Here is a 20,767-nt window from a genome sequence, read left to right on the forward strand (position 1 = left end):
CATCGTATTTCTCAAATTCTAGTACCTTGAACATTGTAGGAATGACTAAACTAGACACTAAGCACAACTGAGAGACATCGATGCTACCAAACATGTATGTTCCTTCAACAGCTCTCAATCTTTCTTCAATAACTTTTAGCTTCTCACTATTGGATGCACTTTGTCCTTCTAGGTCATTTTTAGCTGGGAGTTCACTAAGATTAGGGACGATAGCAGGTGCTAGCTATTTAGGCTTTCAAGGAGGATGACATATAATCTTTCTCAAAGCTCCTCGATATATTTTCTTGTTTTCTCTTGCTCAACTTTCTGATCTTCCATAATTACTTTGTCCTACATATAGTAAGGTAAGTGAGATGTGGTATCGGTGAACGAGCTATCTTGAACAATCCATTTTTAAAAAAGAAAATAAAGGAAAAGGGGATGAGAAGAAAAAGGAAACCGTAAACAAATAAGTTCATGATTTTATTAAAGAGAGGGTAAATATATAAATAAATAAAGATAACAAGAAAGAACTAAAAAAGCAATATTGTGCCAAACTTGAGTTAAAATGTTTAAATCATTAAATTTGAGATAAATTAAAGCAAAGTCTTAATAAAACTGTCCCCAATGCTCTAGATCTCAACAAAGTTTGCCAAGAAATTTGAGCGTGCTCTTGCCATTCGGTTGTGTAGGGGCAATGGTGGACGTGAGAGTGCATGCCTCCTCAACTAAATCATATGCTTTTTTAGTTGCCTATCTAACTTGAGTGAGCACATATTGATTTTTTCACGAAGAGACAAGATTTCTGTTTGTAGGGAAATAATTTTAGATTCTTGTTGTGCACTTTAATGTCTCGTGCCTTCAAGGGTTACGTGGTAGCCTTTAATTGATCCCTAATTGCAATCTTCCTTTAGCTGATGTTGAGTTCTTTTTTTGAGTTCACATTCCATCCTGCATGCTTTCTGCTGAGTGGGCTGATTTGGGCTCATCTCAGTAAAAACTCTTCTAGTGGAAACCTCTAGCTTATATTTTCCCTTGTCAATTGGTAGGAGGACCATAGTTTTTCCCCTACTCAAATGTCATTGCTTGTATGCTTCAAACATATCATCGTGATATCGGTCACTTTGGATTACGACAACCAATCTCCATGCGTTTACAATCTCTTGAACTTTGTTTTTGTGAAATTCAACATCACAGACAAATTCATAGTCTTTTAAATCATGTGTGGCTGAGATAAATTGACGTACTCATATCTAGCGCAGCACCATTATTGGGGCATAAGCTATGCACCCCATGGACCTAATAATAGTAAAGTTTGAAATTTACCACACCTATATATCATATGTAGACACCGTATTTTGTCCGACTCTATTTTTATTTTATTTTATTTATTATTATTATTATTATTATATTTATTTTAGTTCTTTGTATTTTATTAAAAAGCCAAGTTTTTCCTTTTTTAATCAATTGTTAAAAAAAAAGTAAGAAAAATAAACTAGATTTGTTTTTAAATAAAAGAGTTTCTTTTTTTTTTTAATAAAAGAGTTTGTAAGGCACCTTTCCTGCTTAAATTCTACGACTCACCGTTGCTTTGTACACCCTATATAAAGAGAAGGCTTTGATTTTCTGAAGGAGAAAAAAAAGGAAGAAAACTCATTACTCCTCTCTCCCTAACCCTACCATAATCACCTCCTCCTCGATCATAATCCTCCTTCTTTCATCGACTCTTGTAGATCCAACAACGCCCCTCACGAACTCCAACAATGTCTCGATCCGCTTCCACTCCAACTAATAGGCCCACAATATTCCTTACATAGGTAAACAAGGTGGGCTAAGTTACGTTTGTGATGTTTGGATTTTATTTATTTTTTATTTTTTGCTCACTGCTCAAGTTTTAAAGCTTTTGGGACAATTTTGGGTTATTTTCCAATGTGTTCTTAGGAGAAAAGAAAAGAATTGAATTTTTAAAACTCCAAAACAGGTGGTTGAGGCTGAGGCTGTGGCCTTAATGCGACTTCCGTTATCAGCTACGGAATTGGAAAATGCTTTATTTTTTTTTTATTCAACAGATTAGAAGAAGAGGTTGAAATTTAATTGAAGCTTCATTTGCCACTGTGTTGGCATCTCATAAATATGCACAAAGTAGAATCAGACAAAATAGTTATATACTACAACAAAGGTGTCGGGTGGAGATTTGATTTTGAACATTGACTCGAGAAAAAAGAGTTATATTTCTAGAACCTAATTGTTCTTTTCACTAAAGGAGGAGTTCGTTCGTTCGACCACCATTCGTAGTCTTTTTTTTATTTTTATTTTTTACGTTCCATTGCTGCCATTTTTTAAAATAAAAAGTCATTTTTAAAAAAATAAGAATTTGTTTAAAAATAATATAGTTTTGTTAATTTAAAAAAAAAACTAAAACTTGTGGTAAATAAGTTTTGTTTTTTTTTAATGAGTTGAATTGCAAATAACTAAAGTTTAGTTTTAGAAAGAAAAGAAGTAGTTTTAAATTAAAGTTTTCGAAAGGAACTTTAAAGATATGTTTTTTTAAAGGAAAGTCAAATTTATTGTATGGTGTGATATGGTAAGAGCTTTAGGCGTTGGCAGTTGCGGTCCAAATTCGAGCCTTCATGCGCCACGATTTTTTTAATGTATCATTGTTTTCTTAAATTAATAATTATTTCAAAAGCTCCAATGACGGAGGTTGGAATTGTCCAATACCCTCGAGGTGATATTTTTCCTAATGGCCTTTGTGCCACTCATAATTGAGAATTCATATTTTTTCGTAAAATGTGAATTAATAAATTTGGGACATTTAAAATAAACTGCAAAAATATTTTTCTTTGGACAAAATAAAATAATAAGATAATTTAAGACAAAATTTGGCAACTGTTTTTAAAACAGGTGTCGTAGGGTGCTAAAAGGAAACTCCACATTAGCTAAAGAAAGACTACAACAGGCAAGAAGAGAGGTCGGTGACCAAGGAAAAGAAAACAGACCGCTGGATGTAGAGGTTCGAGACCTTAACAGAAGAATGTACCATGTAAGAAGGGAAGGAGAGAGCACACAGGAAGCCTTGAAGGCGCAAAACAATCAAATATCACAACAAGAAGCTGAAATTGCTTCTCTACAAACAGAAATCTTGTCCCTTCGTGAAAAAATCATTGTGTTGGAGGAGAAAGAAGTAGTTAGCTCAGTATGCCTAAGAAAATCAAAGATTGAGGGAAACTGTTCAGGTGCTTACGAGTCGTCTTGACAAAACACAGAATGCTGCTGATGGATTAATACAAGATTATGCCCATATCATGGAACAATACAACCAAGTGTGGTATGAATTAGAATATGTGAAGCGCGATAACACAATGTTACGTCATAATTCAGAATATGTGCTCACCCAAGTCAGCCGGGCAGCTCGAAGGGTGGATGGTTTAACTGAAGAAGCACGAACTTTCACGTCTATTATTGCCCCTACGCAGCCGATGAAAAAGCACACTCAAGTTCCTTGGCAAACTTCGATGAGATCTGAACATTGAGGACAGTTTTATTGACACTCTGCTTTAATGTATTTTCAATTTGTAATCACAAACTTATTTCCGGTTTTTTTTTTCTCTCCTCCTGGTTTTTATTATTTATTTATTTATTATTATTATTTTGTTCAACAAAAAGGGATTGTTCAAGATAAAAATCATAAAACATTTATTTATATTTTTTGAACATTGACAAACAGTTTCTTGATTTTTCTCTTTCCACTCTTGGGTCGGAGTTTTATTGGAACACATGCTTTAATTTTCTGTCAATGTTTAATGATTTAAGATTTAGGTCAATTTTTATATAATTTGCGAAAACTATTTTAAAGGAAAAAAGGAAAAGTTGTGGAACTTTTTAAAAATAGGATTTTTTGTCAAAAAAAAAAAAGTAATAATTAAACAAAATGAATAAATAAATAAATAAAATAAAATAGAGTGAGGAAAATGGAAAGGCTAATGTAAATGCAATGAGATTCTTTTTTAATGCATCACTTTGTTCAAGCCAACCCAAACAAGAAAATAAAATAAAATAAAATAAAGTGAGTGAAAAGTTTATGCTAGTTGTAAAATGAGTGTAAAGTTAATGCATAACGAGGGAAACGGTCGCCACATCTTCATTATGCTTTCGCATTATGGTCAACTTGAGTGGACAATTTCATACATTGAACAAAAATTTCATGGTCACACTACTTAGTCTCCAATCTAATCCTACAGGTAGAGTCCGAGTAGGAGACTTGTGAATCTGTGTGAAACACATGATGATGCAAAATAGTATTTACAAAAATAAATCATTAAAAATATAATATGTACAATAAAACGAAAAAAATGGATCAAAATTTTTTTATTACTGGATAATAAATGTCAAAAATAATGGTCTGACTCTCTTAATATTCATAGTGGAGTCGCCAAATTGTAGCAATGTTATCGGGACGTGGAGTGGCTAACATCATCTCCTAAAGGGTCTCTTTCAAAATAAGGGTTTGGAGTTGCCACTCACCATTGACGAAGTGTGATTGGTCATCTAAAGAAATATTTAGTCTGCGAAAAACAGATTTTTGGTTTGAGAGTCGTTTGAGTGTAGGAAATGTATTAACACCCTACAACACCTGTTAAAAAACGATACTATATTTTACCACAAATTATCCTATTATTTTTTAATGATCCAAAAGAAAAATAGATTTTTTTATTTATTTTGAATGTCCCACATTTTATTATTTCACACTTTGTTATAAAATATGACTTAATACGTATGAGTGACACGAATTCCATTAAGAAATTTTATCAGCTCAAGAATAATTGGGAAGATTACAATCTTCGTCATTGGAGTTTTCCAAAAGAATTTATTTTTTTTAAAGGTTTATTTTAAAACATTGATAAGTTTTGAAACTTTTTTTTTAATTTGAAATTTCTGGATTTTTTTCTTTATTTAAAATTTCTTTTCTTTTAAACAAAATTCAACTTTACTTATTTTCTCCTTAAAGGAATTTAATTTAAATTTGTAGAATGAAATTTATTTACCAAAATATTTTACTTTATTTGAAAAAAAATTAAATCTTATTTTAAAAGGTTTGATTTTTTTTTTTTTTTTAAACTTGATTTAATTTACTTAAAATTCTTTTCCTTATTAAAAAGAAATCTTCTTTCCATTTTTTTAAAACAACTTCATAATCCACTTTTTCTCATTTATGTTGTTCTAATGATGGAGTTCGTCGGAATCTGTTGTTATCGCCGCCGCCACTCAAGATCTGATGTTGCTACTCGCAGCACAGGTTTGGAGGTTGCCGGAGTTCTCGTAGAAACGCGTTGGGATGACTGTTTGAACTGTCGAGTTCGGAGTGGGTCGGAATTTGCTGCTGCATCAAAGTTCTTAGCTGCTGTCATTCATGTCGTTACTTGTGTTCATAGTTGTTGGGTGTCGTTGAAATTCGTAGCTGCACATGCCGGAGGTGTAGATCTGTTGTCGGGAGCTGGTCGTCGGAAATTTGCTACTATAGACCTAAGTTCGTTGTGCTGTCACCAGGTTCTGCCGCTGTCGGATCTACTGCTGCCATTCGCGCCGCTGCCTGATCTACTGCCACCAGAGTGGGTCGCTTGAACTCTACTTTCGGGGTGGGTAAGGGAGAGTGAGAGTGAGAAGGATGAAGAGAAAAAGTGGTGGCTATGGAGGAAAAATGTGGAGTTCTAGAGAGAGAAAGAATAATAAAGGGAAGAAAAAAGAGGCTCTAGGGTTTTGGATAGTTTTTTTTTTTTGACAAAAACGGAAATATCTTTATTAAAATAAAACACCACAAAGGGCAAAATTAGACAGAGGGGAAAGACTCTCCTCCCTCAGCAACCACGAAGGGAAAACCCTAACCCAACACATCGATTCACGCCTCAACAACGCCGATTTCGCCACTGCATCTACTCGCCAATTCCGATCATGTTTGGTATGCACAAATCGCACCCCTTCAAAACTCTTGCACAATTTGGTAATGTCTTCTACCCATATACCAAGTTCATTTCTAATTTCCTCTACCTTCAGCACCAACCAGATTGCCTCTAAACAATCAGAGGATATTTCCAAAGATCCAATTTCTAAATTTGACGCCAAAACTAGGGCCTCCTTGATGACACACAACTCTGCGTGTAGCGGTGGCAATCCAGAAAGAAGAAATCTTACATTTGCTTGCCATAGCTTGCCCGAAGGTAAACAGAAAACAATCCCTAGGCCTGTTGTCAACCCATCTCGAGAACAGGCAGCGTTGGTAGAGATTCTCATGCATCCCGACAACTCCCTTGACTCTGTCGCCATCTCTGTAATGGGAGCCCCCATCGCCTGAGTTGAGCGCCTCCTTGCATCTTACGGTAAGAATCCAGAAAATTTGACATCCACTTACATCTTGCTTCTATCGGCCAACACTTCTGATCCTTATTTCTTCTATTTCTGTCACACTAGATAGCCCAGCACACAACTAACGCCCATGCCAACTCACCCGCAGACAAAAGCTCACACAAGCGCCACCACGAGTCCTCGAACTTTGGAAAAAATATCGACTGTAATTGAACAGTCGGCAGGCTCCGCAACTAAATCTCCTTGGCCCTTGAGCATTTAAAGAACAAGTAGGCAACATCCTCTCTGGACGAATCACACACTGGACAAAATTGGGTAACATCCATACCTTTACTAGATAAATTATCTTTTGTAGGGATTATTTCATGTATAGCTCTCCATATTAAATGTTTTACTTTAGGAGGAATATTTAAATTCCACATAATCTTCCAAAATTTCTTATTTGCATCTGGGCTAGATGAGGACTGATGTAGCTTAGACTTTATAAACATCTTGTACCCACTCTTCACAGAATATCTTCCTTTCTTATCATAGTGTCAAATCCAATTATCTTGGATATGGGATAGGCTGATAGGAATTCCAAGTATACATTGGACATCTTCTGGTCTGAACATAGCATTTAGCTTATCAACATCCCATTCCCTACCATGCTTGATAAACTCCGACACTCTAACGTTCATATTAGCCCCAGGGGGTGTAATTGGTTTGAACATTGATTCATGAGGTAACCATTTATCTTTGAAAACCTTTATTTTCTCCCCATTACCAACTCGATACCGTAACCCCTGTACCAAAAGCTCACGGCCCCATAGACAACTTCTCCAAAAATACGATGAATTCCTTCCTCTACCTGCTTCTAGAATCGATGATTCAGGATAGTATCGAGCCTTGATAATCTTTGACACCAGCAAATCAGGAAATATAATCATGCGCCAAACTTGCTTTGCTAGTAAAGCTTTATTGAAGCCTTCCAAATCTCTAAAATTAAGCCCCCCCAATTCCTTCGGATAACACATCAAATCTCATCTCTTCCAGTGAATCTTCCTTTTCTCCTCTGATGTACCCCACCAAAAGCGGGCAAACATTTTTGATAAATCATCACAACAAACTTTTGGAATCCTGAATACACTTATCGCTTAAGTTGGTATAGCTTGCCCTACACTTTTAATTAGGATCTCCTTACCTGCCACTGAAAAGAACTTCCTCTGCCAACCCTGCAAAGCTCTCCACACCTTGTCTTTTAAAAATTTCCAATCATCTGAGCGTTTTCTGGTAAAAGCTGAAGGCAAACCTAAATAATTCCCAAGGTTATGCACCGGCCTCACTCCAAGAAGGGATTGAAGATAATGTCCCCTATCCGCCACAATATTAGGTGAAAAGCACACTACAGATTTGTCAAAATTTACACTTTGACCTGAAGTGCGCTCATAAAGCCCTAAAATTCTCTTAAAAGCACAACACTCAGCTGCATCCGCCCGAAGAAAAACAAGACTGTCATCAGCAAAAAATAGGTGAGATACCATTGGGCCTTGATCAGACAAAGCCAACCCCAATACCTGATTCTTGAGAGATGCATTCGTAATCAACGAGGACAGACCTTCCGTACATAGGAGAAATAAATATGGGGAGATAGGATCCCCCTGCCGAAGTCCTCTAGTAGGTATTATCTTCCCTAATGTTGTCACATTAATGTTAACTGCAAAAGATAGCGTAGATATGCAGTGCATAATACGTCCAACCCACTAAGTAGCAAAACCCAACCTCAACATAACTTTTTCTAAGAAAATCCACCCCGCTCGATCATAAGCTTTGCTCATATCGAGTTTTAGTGCAGCGAAACCCTCTCTACCCAATTTCTAATCCTTCAAAACATGAAGACACTCATACCCAATGATTATATTGTCAGAGATTGATCTACCTGGAATAACGTCGACTGAGATTCAGAAATCACTACATCTAGAACTTCTTTCAGCCGATTAGCCAACACTTTTGTCCCAATTTTATAGGATACATTACACAAGCTAATAGGACGAAAATCAGTTACTCTACTAGGATCCTTACACTTCGGGATAAGGACTATCGTCGTCTTATTCCAATCTTTAATACTGCTTCTTTCATTAAGGATCTTAAGAACACACGCCACCGTCTTTGGTCCCACCACAGACCAATATCTCTGATAGAATAAAGCTGGAAACTCGTCCGGCCCTGGCGCCTTTGTTGGAAACATCTCCCTTACTACCCGATAAACCTCTCCTTCAACAAAAGGAGCTAGCAGCTTTGCATTCATATCCGTTGAAACCCTAGATTGTATAGTTTCCATCACTTTATCAATATATGCTAGATCCAGCCTAACCGACTGAAAAATAGAGTTAAAATAAGAGATTAAAGTGTCTCCTATTTCATTTTCATCATTCGTCCAGCTTCCCGAAAAGGTGGTAATACCACCAATATACATCTTATTCCTCAATGAAGCTTGTTTATGGAACCATTTGGTGTTCTTATCCCCTCATTTCAGCCAATTCTCCCTTGATCGTTGTTTCCAATAAATTTCTTCATCTTCCAACAACTTATCTAACTCTGTTTTAATGGCGTTGATCTTTGAGAAGTCTAAAGGGAACTGTCTCCTGTACTCCTCATCAAGCACAACTTTAAGTTTCTCAATTTCACTGAACAATCTTTTCCTTTGCTTACCCCCTTACGGTCTTAATGCCAACTTTGATCCTTTTAGATGTGCTCCCAACGACTTCTCCTTCCACTCCTGATCTAACCACTTACCTTCTGCCTCAATCAAAGCTCTGCATTCCTTGTTTCCCGTCCACATCTCCTCAAATCGAAAAATACGTGACCTTTTCCTCCCCAAAGGACTCCTTTTATTCTCAGCCAGGCTACACTCAATTGCCCTGTGATCCAACCTTGCCCAAGGAAGATGAAGAACTCTGTAACTGTCAAACATTTCTAAAAACACGTTATTGCACAAAAACCTGTCAAGTCTCTCTTGAATCTGTGCCTCCTCCCTCCTATTATTCCACGTAAATAGATCCCCCACACAATCCATTTCAACTAGACCGCATGCATCCATCGTTTCACGAAAGTCAGAAATCAAAGAACTCCTCCTATGCCCACCTCCTATTTTCTCAAATTCCCAAAGAATTTCATTTAGATCGCCCCCAACCAACCAAGCCGTATTGTCCATATTGTGAATCCGCTTCAAAAGATTCCACGTCTCCCCCCCGTTTAGACGCATTAGGATGTCTATAGAACCTAGTGAACCTCCACCTAAAAGACTTCCAAACAATGTTAGCATCAATGTGATTAGATGAAAACGATCGAACGGAAACATCTACCTCAGAGTCCCACAATAAACACAACCCTCTACTAGAGTCTCTACTCCCTACTGAAAAACAACCCTGAAACTTCAACCTATCTCTCAGCCTTCCAATTAATGAAACATCGGACTTTGTCTCAGAAAGAAAAAGCACTTGGGCACTTTTGTGACTCAAAAAGTCACACTTAGCCCGGAACGCCCTAGGATTCCCCATCCCTTGGAACGCAAGATTTTCATTGCTTCCGACAAGGCTGGACTTTAGCCTCTGCCGACCTCAAAGCAATTTCTATAAGTTTATTCCCAGCCTCAACTACAACCATTCCACTCACCTCACAACGTTTAGAACCCGACTCCTTGTCAACCTGGATATCGTCCATCTTCCTCTTACCATTCACTTGCTTCACTCCACCCCCTACACCCAAATTCCTAGCTTTCCTCTTCCATCCTCGGACATTGACGGCCCTCCCCTCTTGAAACTCCCTATCTACCAACTGGGCCTTGACTGCACAACCCAAGTCTACAGCCATCAGATTTTGCAAACCATCAGCAAATTCATCTTGAACCTTCTTCTGTTCCAGCTGCCTCTCTTAAAGCATCACTCTGTCACTCCCACTAATCTGATTGCACACCATGGCATCCTTCCTAACCAAATCCTCTAGGCCCAAATCACCCCCACTACTACTTGATCCCCACCTCTTACCCTCAATTAGAACCTCCAACTTCGCCCCACCTTCTAGGGCACTTGTAGGGCCACTTACAGGCATATTCTCCTTCAAAGAGCCAACAGGCTCCCTCGAAACTACCTCCACCCGCCCCACAGAATCTGCCATCCCCTTCTCAATCTGCTTGTCTGTTAGGGCCCCATTATCCACCTCCCTCACACTTCCTCTGTTCAAAACCACCTCTGGCCCTTTCCTCCTCCTTTGTCATCCCCCTGATAGCAGAGCCAAGGACCATATTGTAAATATGGACCCTCCCCTGAATTCTCACCTACAGCTTCATCGCAATCAGACTTGACATGCCCAACTCGACCACAACAAAAGCAGAAATCCGGCAGCCTTTCATACCTGATCGGCACCCAACACCCCCCATAGGCCTTTCTATATTGACCTTGATACCACGCCTGAGTGGCTTAGTTATATTTAACAATACTCGCAAACGCAAACTGCTCCCCCAGCAGAATTTATCCTCCGAACAATCCACCCCCTCAAACTGGCCGATAACATTACCCAATTGTTTAGCCATAGAAGTATTCAGGCAAAATAACGGCAAATCACAAAAGCGATCCCAAAAAGCCGCCTTATTGAAATCAAAACCTGAAAGTTTTAAGGTTAACACAGGTTTCTCCAAGACAAGCAATGCCTTATCAAAAAACTAGGGACCCCCTCTCAATACTCTATTACGAATGGCCGCTGACTCGAAACGGAAAAGAAAAATATTGTGCCCTAATGATTCCACCCCAAAATCCCCATTGACATACCAAACTTTCTTTAGAACTCTCAGCAGAACCTCCCTTTGGATATTTCGCTTTAATAGAAGCTTTCCAACCAAACTTACATCCAGGCACTTTTCAACATCCAATGCCGCTACCCCGTCCACATCCACTGTAACTTCCTCTTCTTCGGAAGTCAATGATAGTTTCCTCCATTCATCAACCAAGGCCTCTATACCCATATTGATCTGTGCGAAAACTAAACAGACAAAAAGCCCGACCAACTCCAAAGAAAGCTAGAGAAAAACCAGTCAAAGACTGGGAACAACGCTCATCCCTAGAGAGAGCGAAAAAAAAACCCTAGGATTTTGGATAGTAATTAGAGAAAAAGGGGAAGAAGAACATGAAGAATATGCCACTGAGGTTTGACGAGGGGAAAAAAACAAAACACAATCCATTTTTTAAAAATAAAATCCTTTTTGTTTCTTAATTTTATTAATAAAATCGAATCCTTTTAAACAAAATCTAACTATTTAACTTAATTAAAACTTTACCATAATAAGATAAACTTTAGTTTTTTCTAAATAAAATAAATAAGAAACTAAAATAAAAACTAATTAAAATAAAGTAAAAATGAAAGAAAATAAAAATGAGAGTCGGACTAAATACGGTGTTTATAATACTATCGTGTCAAAAACCTACAAATAAAAAATGATAGCTTGAGGTTCCATTGTGATATTTGTCCAAACAAAACTCCACAAATCAACAAAGAAGGTCGTGATGATAAATAATGGAATTTAACAAAGTGATCTTAGTGAAAAAAAATGACTAGAAAAAACGTACCTACGTCAACCACGAGATGATATTTATAAGCAACAATATAATGAGTCTAGTATGTATGTGTATATATACATACATTAGTACAATCTATCATAGTATTTTAAATTAAAATTTAGTTTGATTGATTAACGGTGAGATATAGTCGCATAACCATGCTCAAGTCAAGGGATCGAAATCCCTATTTGGATGTATGTAAGTAATGTTATGAGTAGTTGAATGAAAACGCGTCCAAAACTATTGTTGGCACATAATTTTTGGCTAAGGTTGAGTTTGGATTATAAAATTGCCATATCAAAGCCTTGTTGAGAATAGACCATATGATATCAATTTTGTCCTTTCTATACTGCGTGGCTCTTTCTTGTGGCGTTTACATACTAAAATTCAGGTTGAAAGTAATTTAAAAGAGGGAAAAAAAAATGACCCAATGATTTTAAATCATTGGTATAATTTAATGTTTTGCCCATTGACTTGATAAACCCTATTAATAAAATCATGTATATCTTGTCGCTAATTACCAAACTATTGAACTCTTCAAACTTTTTTGCTCTCTATTAAACAATAATAATCAACTAAAATATACTAAAAAAATCGAAATAACAACTCATTTCTCTTCTCTCCTTCACATTTTATCCCATCAACATCAATCAAATGAGAAAAAAAATAATAAATTAAAGTTTAGTCCAAATTTTAAGTTTGTTTATTGATCATTGAACTTTGAAAGTGTCTGATAATTTCTTAGCTAAATTTTTAATTTTGTCGGTCTTTAAACTTTAGAAAAATGTTTAATAGGTCTCTAAAATTTGATTTTGTGTCTAACAAGTCTCTAAACTTTCAATTTTGTGTTAATAGTGTTCCTAGCTATTCGACATTTTAAAAAATTCATGGTCCTATTCGATACAAAATTGAAACTTTCACGATTCTATACAAAATTAAGTTTTACGCGTAATTAATCGGTTAATTTTAAAAAATAATTAAATAGGTCAGTGGCCTATATTTGATACCAAATTGAAAGATTAGGGATTATTAGACACTTTGTGAGTTCGCCGGTCTATTAAATATAAAATTGAAAATTCAATGACCTATTAGGCACAAAATTGAAAATTCAAAGATCTAAAATTGAAACTTTACGATTCTATTAGATACAAAATTAAATTTCACGCCTAATTGATCCGTTGATTTTTAAAAATAATAAAATAGGTCAGTGGCCTGTATTTGATACCAAATTGAAAGATTAGGGATTATTAGATACTTTTTGAGTTTGCGGGACTATTAGACATGAAAATTCAATGACCTATTAGATACAAAATTGCAAATTCAGGGATCATAGATCTAATAATAGTCTTCAACTAAACTTATAATTTAATCCAAAAAAAAAGAAAAAAAAAATCCCTTCAACCCTATGAATACTCCTCGACCAATTGAATTCAAACACATAAACCAAATCAAATGTCTTGTTGTTCTTCTTCTCCCCTTTCTTCCAAGGCTTCAACATTTCTCCTCTACCTCCTCCTTGTAATCACATCTCTAAAAATCCTTAATCTCACTTTAAATCTCCTTTCCAATGGCTTCAACAGCTTGCCCACTTTTATTTTCTCCCTATTCTTCAAATCCACACCTTGTGTTCTTATTTCCTTTATAAAGCTCCCTGCCCAAGCCCTCCTCAGCGCATTTCAGCAGCTTGCACAAGCCATGAGGGCTGTTCTCATGTACACAATAGAGATGGGTTTGGGAATCATAACTTCTTTTGTGCTTATGGTGCTCGAGTTTCTCAAGAATGCCGTTTTCGGTTCGATTTTGGAGTCTGGTTCGATCTTTGGTGGCCTGGTGGAGAAGACAAAGTCGTCGTTTATGGAGAGTTCGATGACGGATCAAGTGCGGGAGATTATCGAGAGCATTTCGAAGAAGATCATCGACATGGCTCTGGAAACAGCAAGCTCTTTTGCAGGTAGGTGTTAAGAAATATGAATAGAAGATTGAGTTTAGGTTTGAATCTCATTTTGGTATTCAACTTTCAGGATGAGAATTTAAAACTTTTAAAATATACATATTGGTCCTTGAATTTGTAAGAGATAATCATTTTAGTCCTTAAAAGTTTCAAAATTTCTACTTAATCCCTCACTTTAAAAAAATAATTATTTTGGTCGTTGCTATTATTTTGTCATATAATATTTGCTCAATAATATGCCTCCAGACACGTAATATATATCCAATTGTTATGAATAAAATAAAGATAAAGAACAAAATGGATATTTTTTTAAAGAAGAATATTTAGATGGTTACCTACCACTGTTAAAAAATTGCAATTATGAATGCATAAAAAAATGGAGAGAAAATAGAATAAATAGTAGTCCATTCTTTTTTTTAATAATAATGGTAAATATAATACATGTCCATGAGCATCTAAATACTATTATTTTACAAAATTTCAAAACTTAACATGATATGTTACATTACACATTTTCTTATATATTAGATTACGTACTTTCTTCTCTACTAATATTAATAATCACGGACCATTATGCTAATTTTTTAAAGTCAAAGCATTACAAATATATGAATAAAATATTAAATTTATCATAACTTATCCCCTTACACTTTTAGATTTAGTGGTAATTTAATAGGCAGCATGTTCGACTTTGTGAAGGACACCATCCTTGAGTTGTTGAATGAGCCTAGTTCAGCCATCGGAGAGCTGGTAGAGAAGATGAAGGAGGCATTGGCAGGCAGCTCGGCCATGGACGGGGTGCGGGAGATTGTTCAAAACTTCTTAAGCAAGATGATCGGTGCGGGATCGGGAGTGGCGAGTTCTTCGGCCAGTGGTTTGTTTGAATTTGTGAAGAATGCTTTGAGTTTGGCTGTTGAATCTGGTCTCACTGTTGGAGGCTTATTGGAGAAGATGAAGGAATCTTTGGAGGTTCTAAGTATGGAAGGACTACGAGGGATAATTGAGAGTATTTCCAAGATAATTTTGGATGTCATTTTTAGCTATTTATTTGGCTAAATCTAAGATTTTTCTTCTATTTAAATTCTAACTTTATCATTTTTTTAAATTATAACTTTTACTTAATGATAAGTTTAGTGTACTATCTCAGTGAGTTGACATAAATTTAGTAGAATTAAGTCAATTTGAGAAAAAGTAGTCAAAACTTTTACCATTAATCTGGTTCAAAATGTGAAAAACAAATTAGAAGGTTTGAAAATGATTAATATTTAATGTTTTGAGAGAAAAATTTTACAAAAATTTTTAGAGGGAGAAACAAAAATCTTAGAGAAGAGAATAATTTTAGAAAGAGAAGTAATCTTAGAAAGTAGATGGGAACTAAAAATTTTGAGAGGGATTTAAAGAAAATAGAGAAAAAAATTAGAGAGAATAATCAAAATTAAAGATAAATAAAGTTAAGGTAATCAAAATTAAAGATAAATAAAGTTAGAGAGTGACAAATTTTAGAGAATGAAAAAAAAATCTCCTAAAATTTAAGATTAACATAAGGTGAATAGAAAGAATGAATGTATTCAAAATTAAAACAATAGCTATTTTAAAAACTAATTTTATATTTTTTTATTGATAAAACATGTCCTAAGTTTATGCTAATTTACTAAATATTGTGACTTGTAAATTTACCATTAGTTGTACATTAAGATCCATTAATGTAAATGGTATAATTGAAAATTTTCATTTTCAAAAAAAATAAATAATAATAAAAATTGAAAAATGTTAATGCATATAAAAGGAGGAAATTGAAATTTCAAATCATACCGACTAAATAAAAACCGCTCAAACGTGTGGACTAAAATATATATTTAGTAATTATTTTGTTTCAGTTATTAAACTTTTCAAATATAAATATTTATTTTAATCACTGCTAGTCCAATATTGATGGTCTGGTTTAATAAAAGACTAAGTTAAAATAATAAAGATGATATCAAAAAACATAACTCAATCAATTAAACATTTTTAAAAAATTGTTTTAAGTTTTGTTATTATTCTTTTTTTTTTTGAATACAACATGTTGGGGAGGGGATTCGAACTCACAACCACTTGGTTGGAGGTATATGCCAATTACCGCTGAGCTATGCTCGCTTTGGCAGTTTTGTTATTATTCTGCAGTTCATTGTTTAACAAATAAATAGTATTGGATCTTTAAACATGTGTATTAATGTGTTTTATTCGACGTATATATAAACACATAAGTTAATTAAGCGAAATTTAAGGGCCCATTTGGTAACCTTCCTGTTTCTTGTTCCTGTTTCTTTATTTTTAATGAAGAAAAATTTATCGCATGGTTCCAATCTCCAACAATTAAAGTATGATAAAACAATCTTTCCATTTATGTTTTGGAACAAATTGGAAATGGGAACCAGAAAGGAAAAAGGGTTGTTTCCAAAATTTCTATATAATTGTGAGAGTGTTTTCAAAAAATGAGAAACAAGAAATAAACTAGTTGCAAAATGCTTAGATTTCTTAAGAAAATTAGAAACGAGAAACAAAACAAGAAACATGAACATTACCAAACGGACCTTAAGTGGACAATAAATAACTTTAAAAATAATTAATGTTTAGAAATTAAAATAAATATTTTAAAATTTTTAAAAATGATTATTAAAAAATGAAGACTAAAATAAATACTTTGAAATTTCAACATTGAATAATAGATTAAATAATGTTAAAAAGTTTAAAGAATATAATGCAAATTAATATTATAATTTGGATTATCTCATCTTGATAGATGGGTTATGTTTAATTATTTGTTTCTTACTATATTAAATATTTTAATTATTGAGTTATTTTATTAGAGGAATTTTTTATGACTAAATCCTCTCTCTCCTCCCGTTTCAAAGTCAAACTCTCTAGGTGATCTCACATTTTTGCATTAAAAAAATACATTTGGTCTAAGAAATGTAATGATTTAGTCCATGTATTAATTACAATTCATCGTCGTTAACGTATCGGATCCATGTGGAAACAGATTCTGTGGAAGTGGCTATGCTTTTGAAGGGGGATGATGAAGATCTCACAGAAATCTGGTGGGTTGTGGAGAAAATCCAGAAATTGAACAAAGCAAATGGGCAGCGAATACTTGTGCTCGTACTCTTGCGAGGAGAGCTTGTGAGAGAAAGGAAAGTGAGACTTTGGAATTTATGTTCGTGACTAATGTGTTTGGCTAACAGGGACGCTGTTTTATTTTAATGAAGTATTCTTCTTTATTTAAAAAAAAAGTTAAGATTTAACAGAAAGCTGGCGTATGGTTACAAACTAAAATTGAGGTGTACGAATTAAAGGGTAATTTAATGGGTCGGTTCAATCTCGATTCAGTTTGCTTCACGACTCCGATCTACGGCTGGTGACTTGTTTCTTCTCACCATAATTCAATTTTCGTTCTCCCAACAACAAATTTCAAAATTCTAGGGTTTTCTTTTCTTTCTTGTAAAAATTTCTAGCAAATTCTCGATTGATCAATTTCAGATTCTTGCTTCATCATACAAATCGAAGACTGCTTCATCCTCTCCGACGATGACTTCATCTTCTTCTTTTAAGCTTAAACCATTTTAAATTTGAACCGAAGCGACTAAAGGTTGAGTCAACTTGCCAAATAACCTCTTAGTTTGTACACATATGTTTGGGGAAGAGAATACCCTGGACACGTAGAGGACCCCTATTGGTGCTCCAAGATGACTCATGAGTCATGCCCAGCTCGGACGACCGAGATCACCACCACTAGCGTTGACAGATGCTAAGTATGAGGGCCGAGATGAACCTGGCCGAGGTCCGACCTATCGGGAAGCTCGGTGGGGGCCGATGTGAGCTACTGTCAGCGGCGTGATTATCGGGTATAACCGTCGGTCCCGAGATTACCAGGTGTAACCGACGGTCCCGAGATTACCGGGTGTAACCGTCGCGAGATTAGCGGGACTACCACCCATAAGTAGAGGACTTCACTCCACGATCAGGTACGATGATTTCTGACCTCGAACAAAACTGGGAATCCGACCTATACTGACTTGATCGTCGGAGTGCTCACCTTTTTGTGCAGGTCCACCCAAGTATTCAGATCGGTCCGGAGGCCGAGTTCGAGCTGCAATCTGAAATACACTGTTGTGCATATCCTTGCATAAACATTTGGCGCCGTCTGTGGGAAACGACAATCTAAGTCATCCCAATCCTTTTAAACCAGTACGCGAGCGAAAATGGTTCAACCAGCAAACTCGACCAATACGGCAGATCGAAGGACTCTAGCTGCCAGCGATGCCCGCCAGAGGGAGGTTGGAGCAGCAGTGGTAGAGGGGCAAGGTCACGACGGCCTAGCAACAGAACCCCTCCGCAGGTCGGCACGAATCACCGCGCCTGTCCTACCACCTGCGCACCCCCCAAGGACATCCATGGCCACCCGTGCCCGAGGTGGAACCTCTAAGAAGGGCGCCCGGGGTCCAGCCCCGGCCCCGACAAGTGAGAACTTGGACGCACTCCAGAGAGAAATGGAGGCAATGCGCACGAAAATGCGATCCATGGAGGAAATGTATAACGAAATGATATTAGCTGTAGGCGCAGGGTCCCGATCTGAGAACCGAGTGACGCGCGTTGGCATACGCGAGCAAAGGGGTTCCCACCTCGGCCCAGTCGAGGAGGAACATCCCGAAGACAACGAGAGCGAGGGACACACTTGCTAGAGAGGAGACCTCCGTGAACACCTCAACAGAAAGAGAGGCTCATCTCTCCGAAAAGGACAGTCACCATCCCGCTCACACAGGAGCTCCAACCAGCAGGCTGAATCCTCTCGCAACCCAGTAACTCCTGCAGGAGTGATTACAAGGGAGGAGTTCGACCAGCTGAAGGGCCAGCTCGACGCTCAGGTGGAGGCCTTAAAGGCCAAATGTGAGCAGAAAGAAGGTCCACTGAACGATGGCGACTTGGGAGAATCGCCCTTCACCTCGGACGTTTTGGAAGCACCGATCCCTCCGAAGTTCAAGGCTCCTATCGTGAAGCCTTATGATGGGTCGAAGGACCCCAAGGATTATGTTGAGGTCTTTGAAGGCCTCATGGATTTCTAAGTGGCATCAGACGCAATCAAATGCCGCGCTTTTCAGATCGCGTTTACTGGCAGCGCGCGATTGTGGTATCGAAGACTGCCAGCCAGGTCGATCTCGACCTACTCTCAGCTGAGAAGGGAGTTCCTCGCCCAGTTCTCTTCTCGGCATTATGACAAAAAGACAGCGACCCATGTCGCCACCATCAGACAGAAGGAGGGTGAGACGCTGCGAGAATATGTCACCAGATTCCAGGAGGAGCAGTTGAAGGTCGCACACTGCTCCGATGACTCAGCCATGTGCTATTTTCTCACCGGTCTAGCCGACGAGGCCCTCACGGTGAAACTTGGAGAGGAGGCCCCGGCCACCTTCGCCGAGGTGCTTCACAAGGCGAAGAAAGTCATGGAGCTCCTCCGAACCAAAACCGGCCGACCAGAACGAAAGATCGGCTGGGGCAGAAGTGGAAAAGATATAGAAAAGGCAGATCCCAAGTCCAAGGACAAGGGATCCTTTTCCAGCGGCCGAGCTGAGTATCGGAGGGCGGAGAACGGACCTACCAGGAGCCGACCTTACGAACGCTTCACCCCGACCACGATTCCAATTTCCGAGATCCTAACGAACATCGAGGAGTCTGGAATGGAAAAACTACTCAAACGTCCTGAGAAGCTTCGGGGAGCCCCGGAGAGGCGCAACAAGGACAAGTATTGCCGCTTCCATCGGGAGCACGGCCATAACACGTCAGACTGCTGGGAGTTGAAGCGCCAAATTGAGGATCTAATTCAAGATGGCTACTTCAAGAAATTTGTGGGAGAGCGCAGGACCAGCTCGGCAGAGAAAAAGGAAGAGCGGAAGCGTTCGAGGACGCCGCCACGGCGCACTGACCGACCTGCGGTCATCAATACCATTTTCGGAGGGCCAAGCGGGGGTCAGTCCGGACATAAAAGAAAGGAGTTAGCTCGTGCAGCCAGGCGCGAGGTGTGCATCATCAGGGAGCAGAGGCCGACCTGCTCAATCACCTTCGACGGTGCAGACTTGAAGGAGGTCCACCTGCCCCACAATGATGCACTTGTGATCGCTCCCTTGATTGATCATGTGGTGGTCAGGAGGGTGCTGGTAGACGGAGGCGCATCTGCTAACATTCTGTCCTTACCGACCTACCTCGCCCTGGGATGGACGAGGTCGCAATTGAAGAAAAGCCCGACACCGCTGGTTGGGTTCTCTGGAGAATCGGTCATCCTAGAGGGTTGCATCGACTTGCCGGTCACGCTTGGGCAGGACCAAACTCGGGTCACGCAAATGGCCGAGTTCGTGGTGATTGACGGTAGATCGGCCTATAACGCCATCTTTGGGAGACCCATCATACACTCATTTCGGGCCATTCCCTCGACACTTCATCAAGTTTTGAAGTATTCCACCCCCAATGGCGTGGGCACGGTCCGAGGAGAACAGACCGCTTCAAGGGAGTGCTATGCCTCCGCACTCAAAGGTTCATCGGTCTGCACCCTTGGAACTCTCGCCAGTAGGGATGTGACGCTCGAGTTCAAGGCCGACCTGCCGAGGAGGGAGTTTGCCGCACCCAATGAGGAGCTCGAGCTTGTTCCTCTGCTTAGTCCCGAGAAGCAAGTAAGCATAGGAACCAAGCTGGGGGCCACCGACAGAGAGGAGCTAATCCACTTCCTCAGATCCAACTCGGATGTCTTTGCGTGGTCCCATGAAGACATGCCTGGCATTGACCCGAAAATTATGACGCATCGCCTCAGCATAGATCCGTCATTCCAACCTGTAAAGCAAAAAAGAAGACCTATAAA

The 20,767-nt window shown here is 38.1% G+C and overlaps 2 protein-coding genes across 7 annotated transcripts; one reads left to right on the forward strand and one right to left on the reverse strand.

Annotated features, from left to right (window-relative positions):
- The first annotated feature begins 5,140 nt into the window (after positions 1-5,140).
- Positions 5,141-15,022, forward strand: LOC111023598 (uncharacterized). Of its 6 annotated transcripts, none has more exons than XM_088117242.1 (4): positions 5,141-5,977; positions 6,106-6,353; positions 6,445-13,881; positions 14,558-15,022. In XM_088117242.1, exons 3-4 carry the CDS (start codon positions 13,383-13,385, stop codon positions 14,935-14,937), a joined length of 879 nt encoding a protein of 292 aa, XP_087973368.1. In that variant the 5' UTR covers positions 5,141-5,977; positions 6,106-6,353; positions 6,445-13,382; the 3' UTR covers positions 14,938-15,022. The 6 variants fall into 6 exon arrangements, with proteins under 6 accessions (XP_087973368.1, XP_087973366.1, XP_087973367.1 ...); XM_088117240.1 differs by having other exon boundaries at positions 5,141-5,935; positions 6,031-6,353; XM_088117241.1 differs by having other exon boundaries at positions 5,141-5,935; positions 6,041-6,353.
- On the reverse strand, positions 6,876-9,878 carry LOC148208922 (uncharacterized). The gene is made up of 4 exons (XM_088117373.1): positions 9,746-9,878; positions 9,050-9,615; positions 8,258-8,695; positions 6,876-7,340 (listed from the first exon to the last, which is right to left on the reverse strand). The coding sequence occupies exons 1-4, from the start codon at positions 9,876-9,878 to the stop codon at positions 6,876-6,878; spliced, it is 1,602 nt and encodes a 533-aa protein (XP_087973499.1).
- Positions 15,023-20,767: the final 5,745 nt, after the last annotated feature.

This window comes from Momordica charantia (genome assembly GCF_013281855.1).
Source record: "Momordica charantia cultivar OHB3-1 chromosome 9 unlocalized genomic scaffold, Mcharantia_2.0 BLBB01000009.1, whole genome shotgun sequence".
Taxonomy (NCBI): domain Eukaryota; kingdom Viridiplantae; phylum Streptophyta; class Magnoliopsida; order Cucurbitales; family Cucurbitaceae; genus Momordica; species Momordica charantia.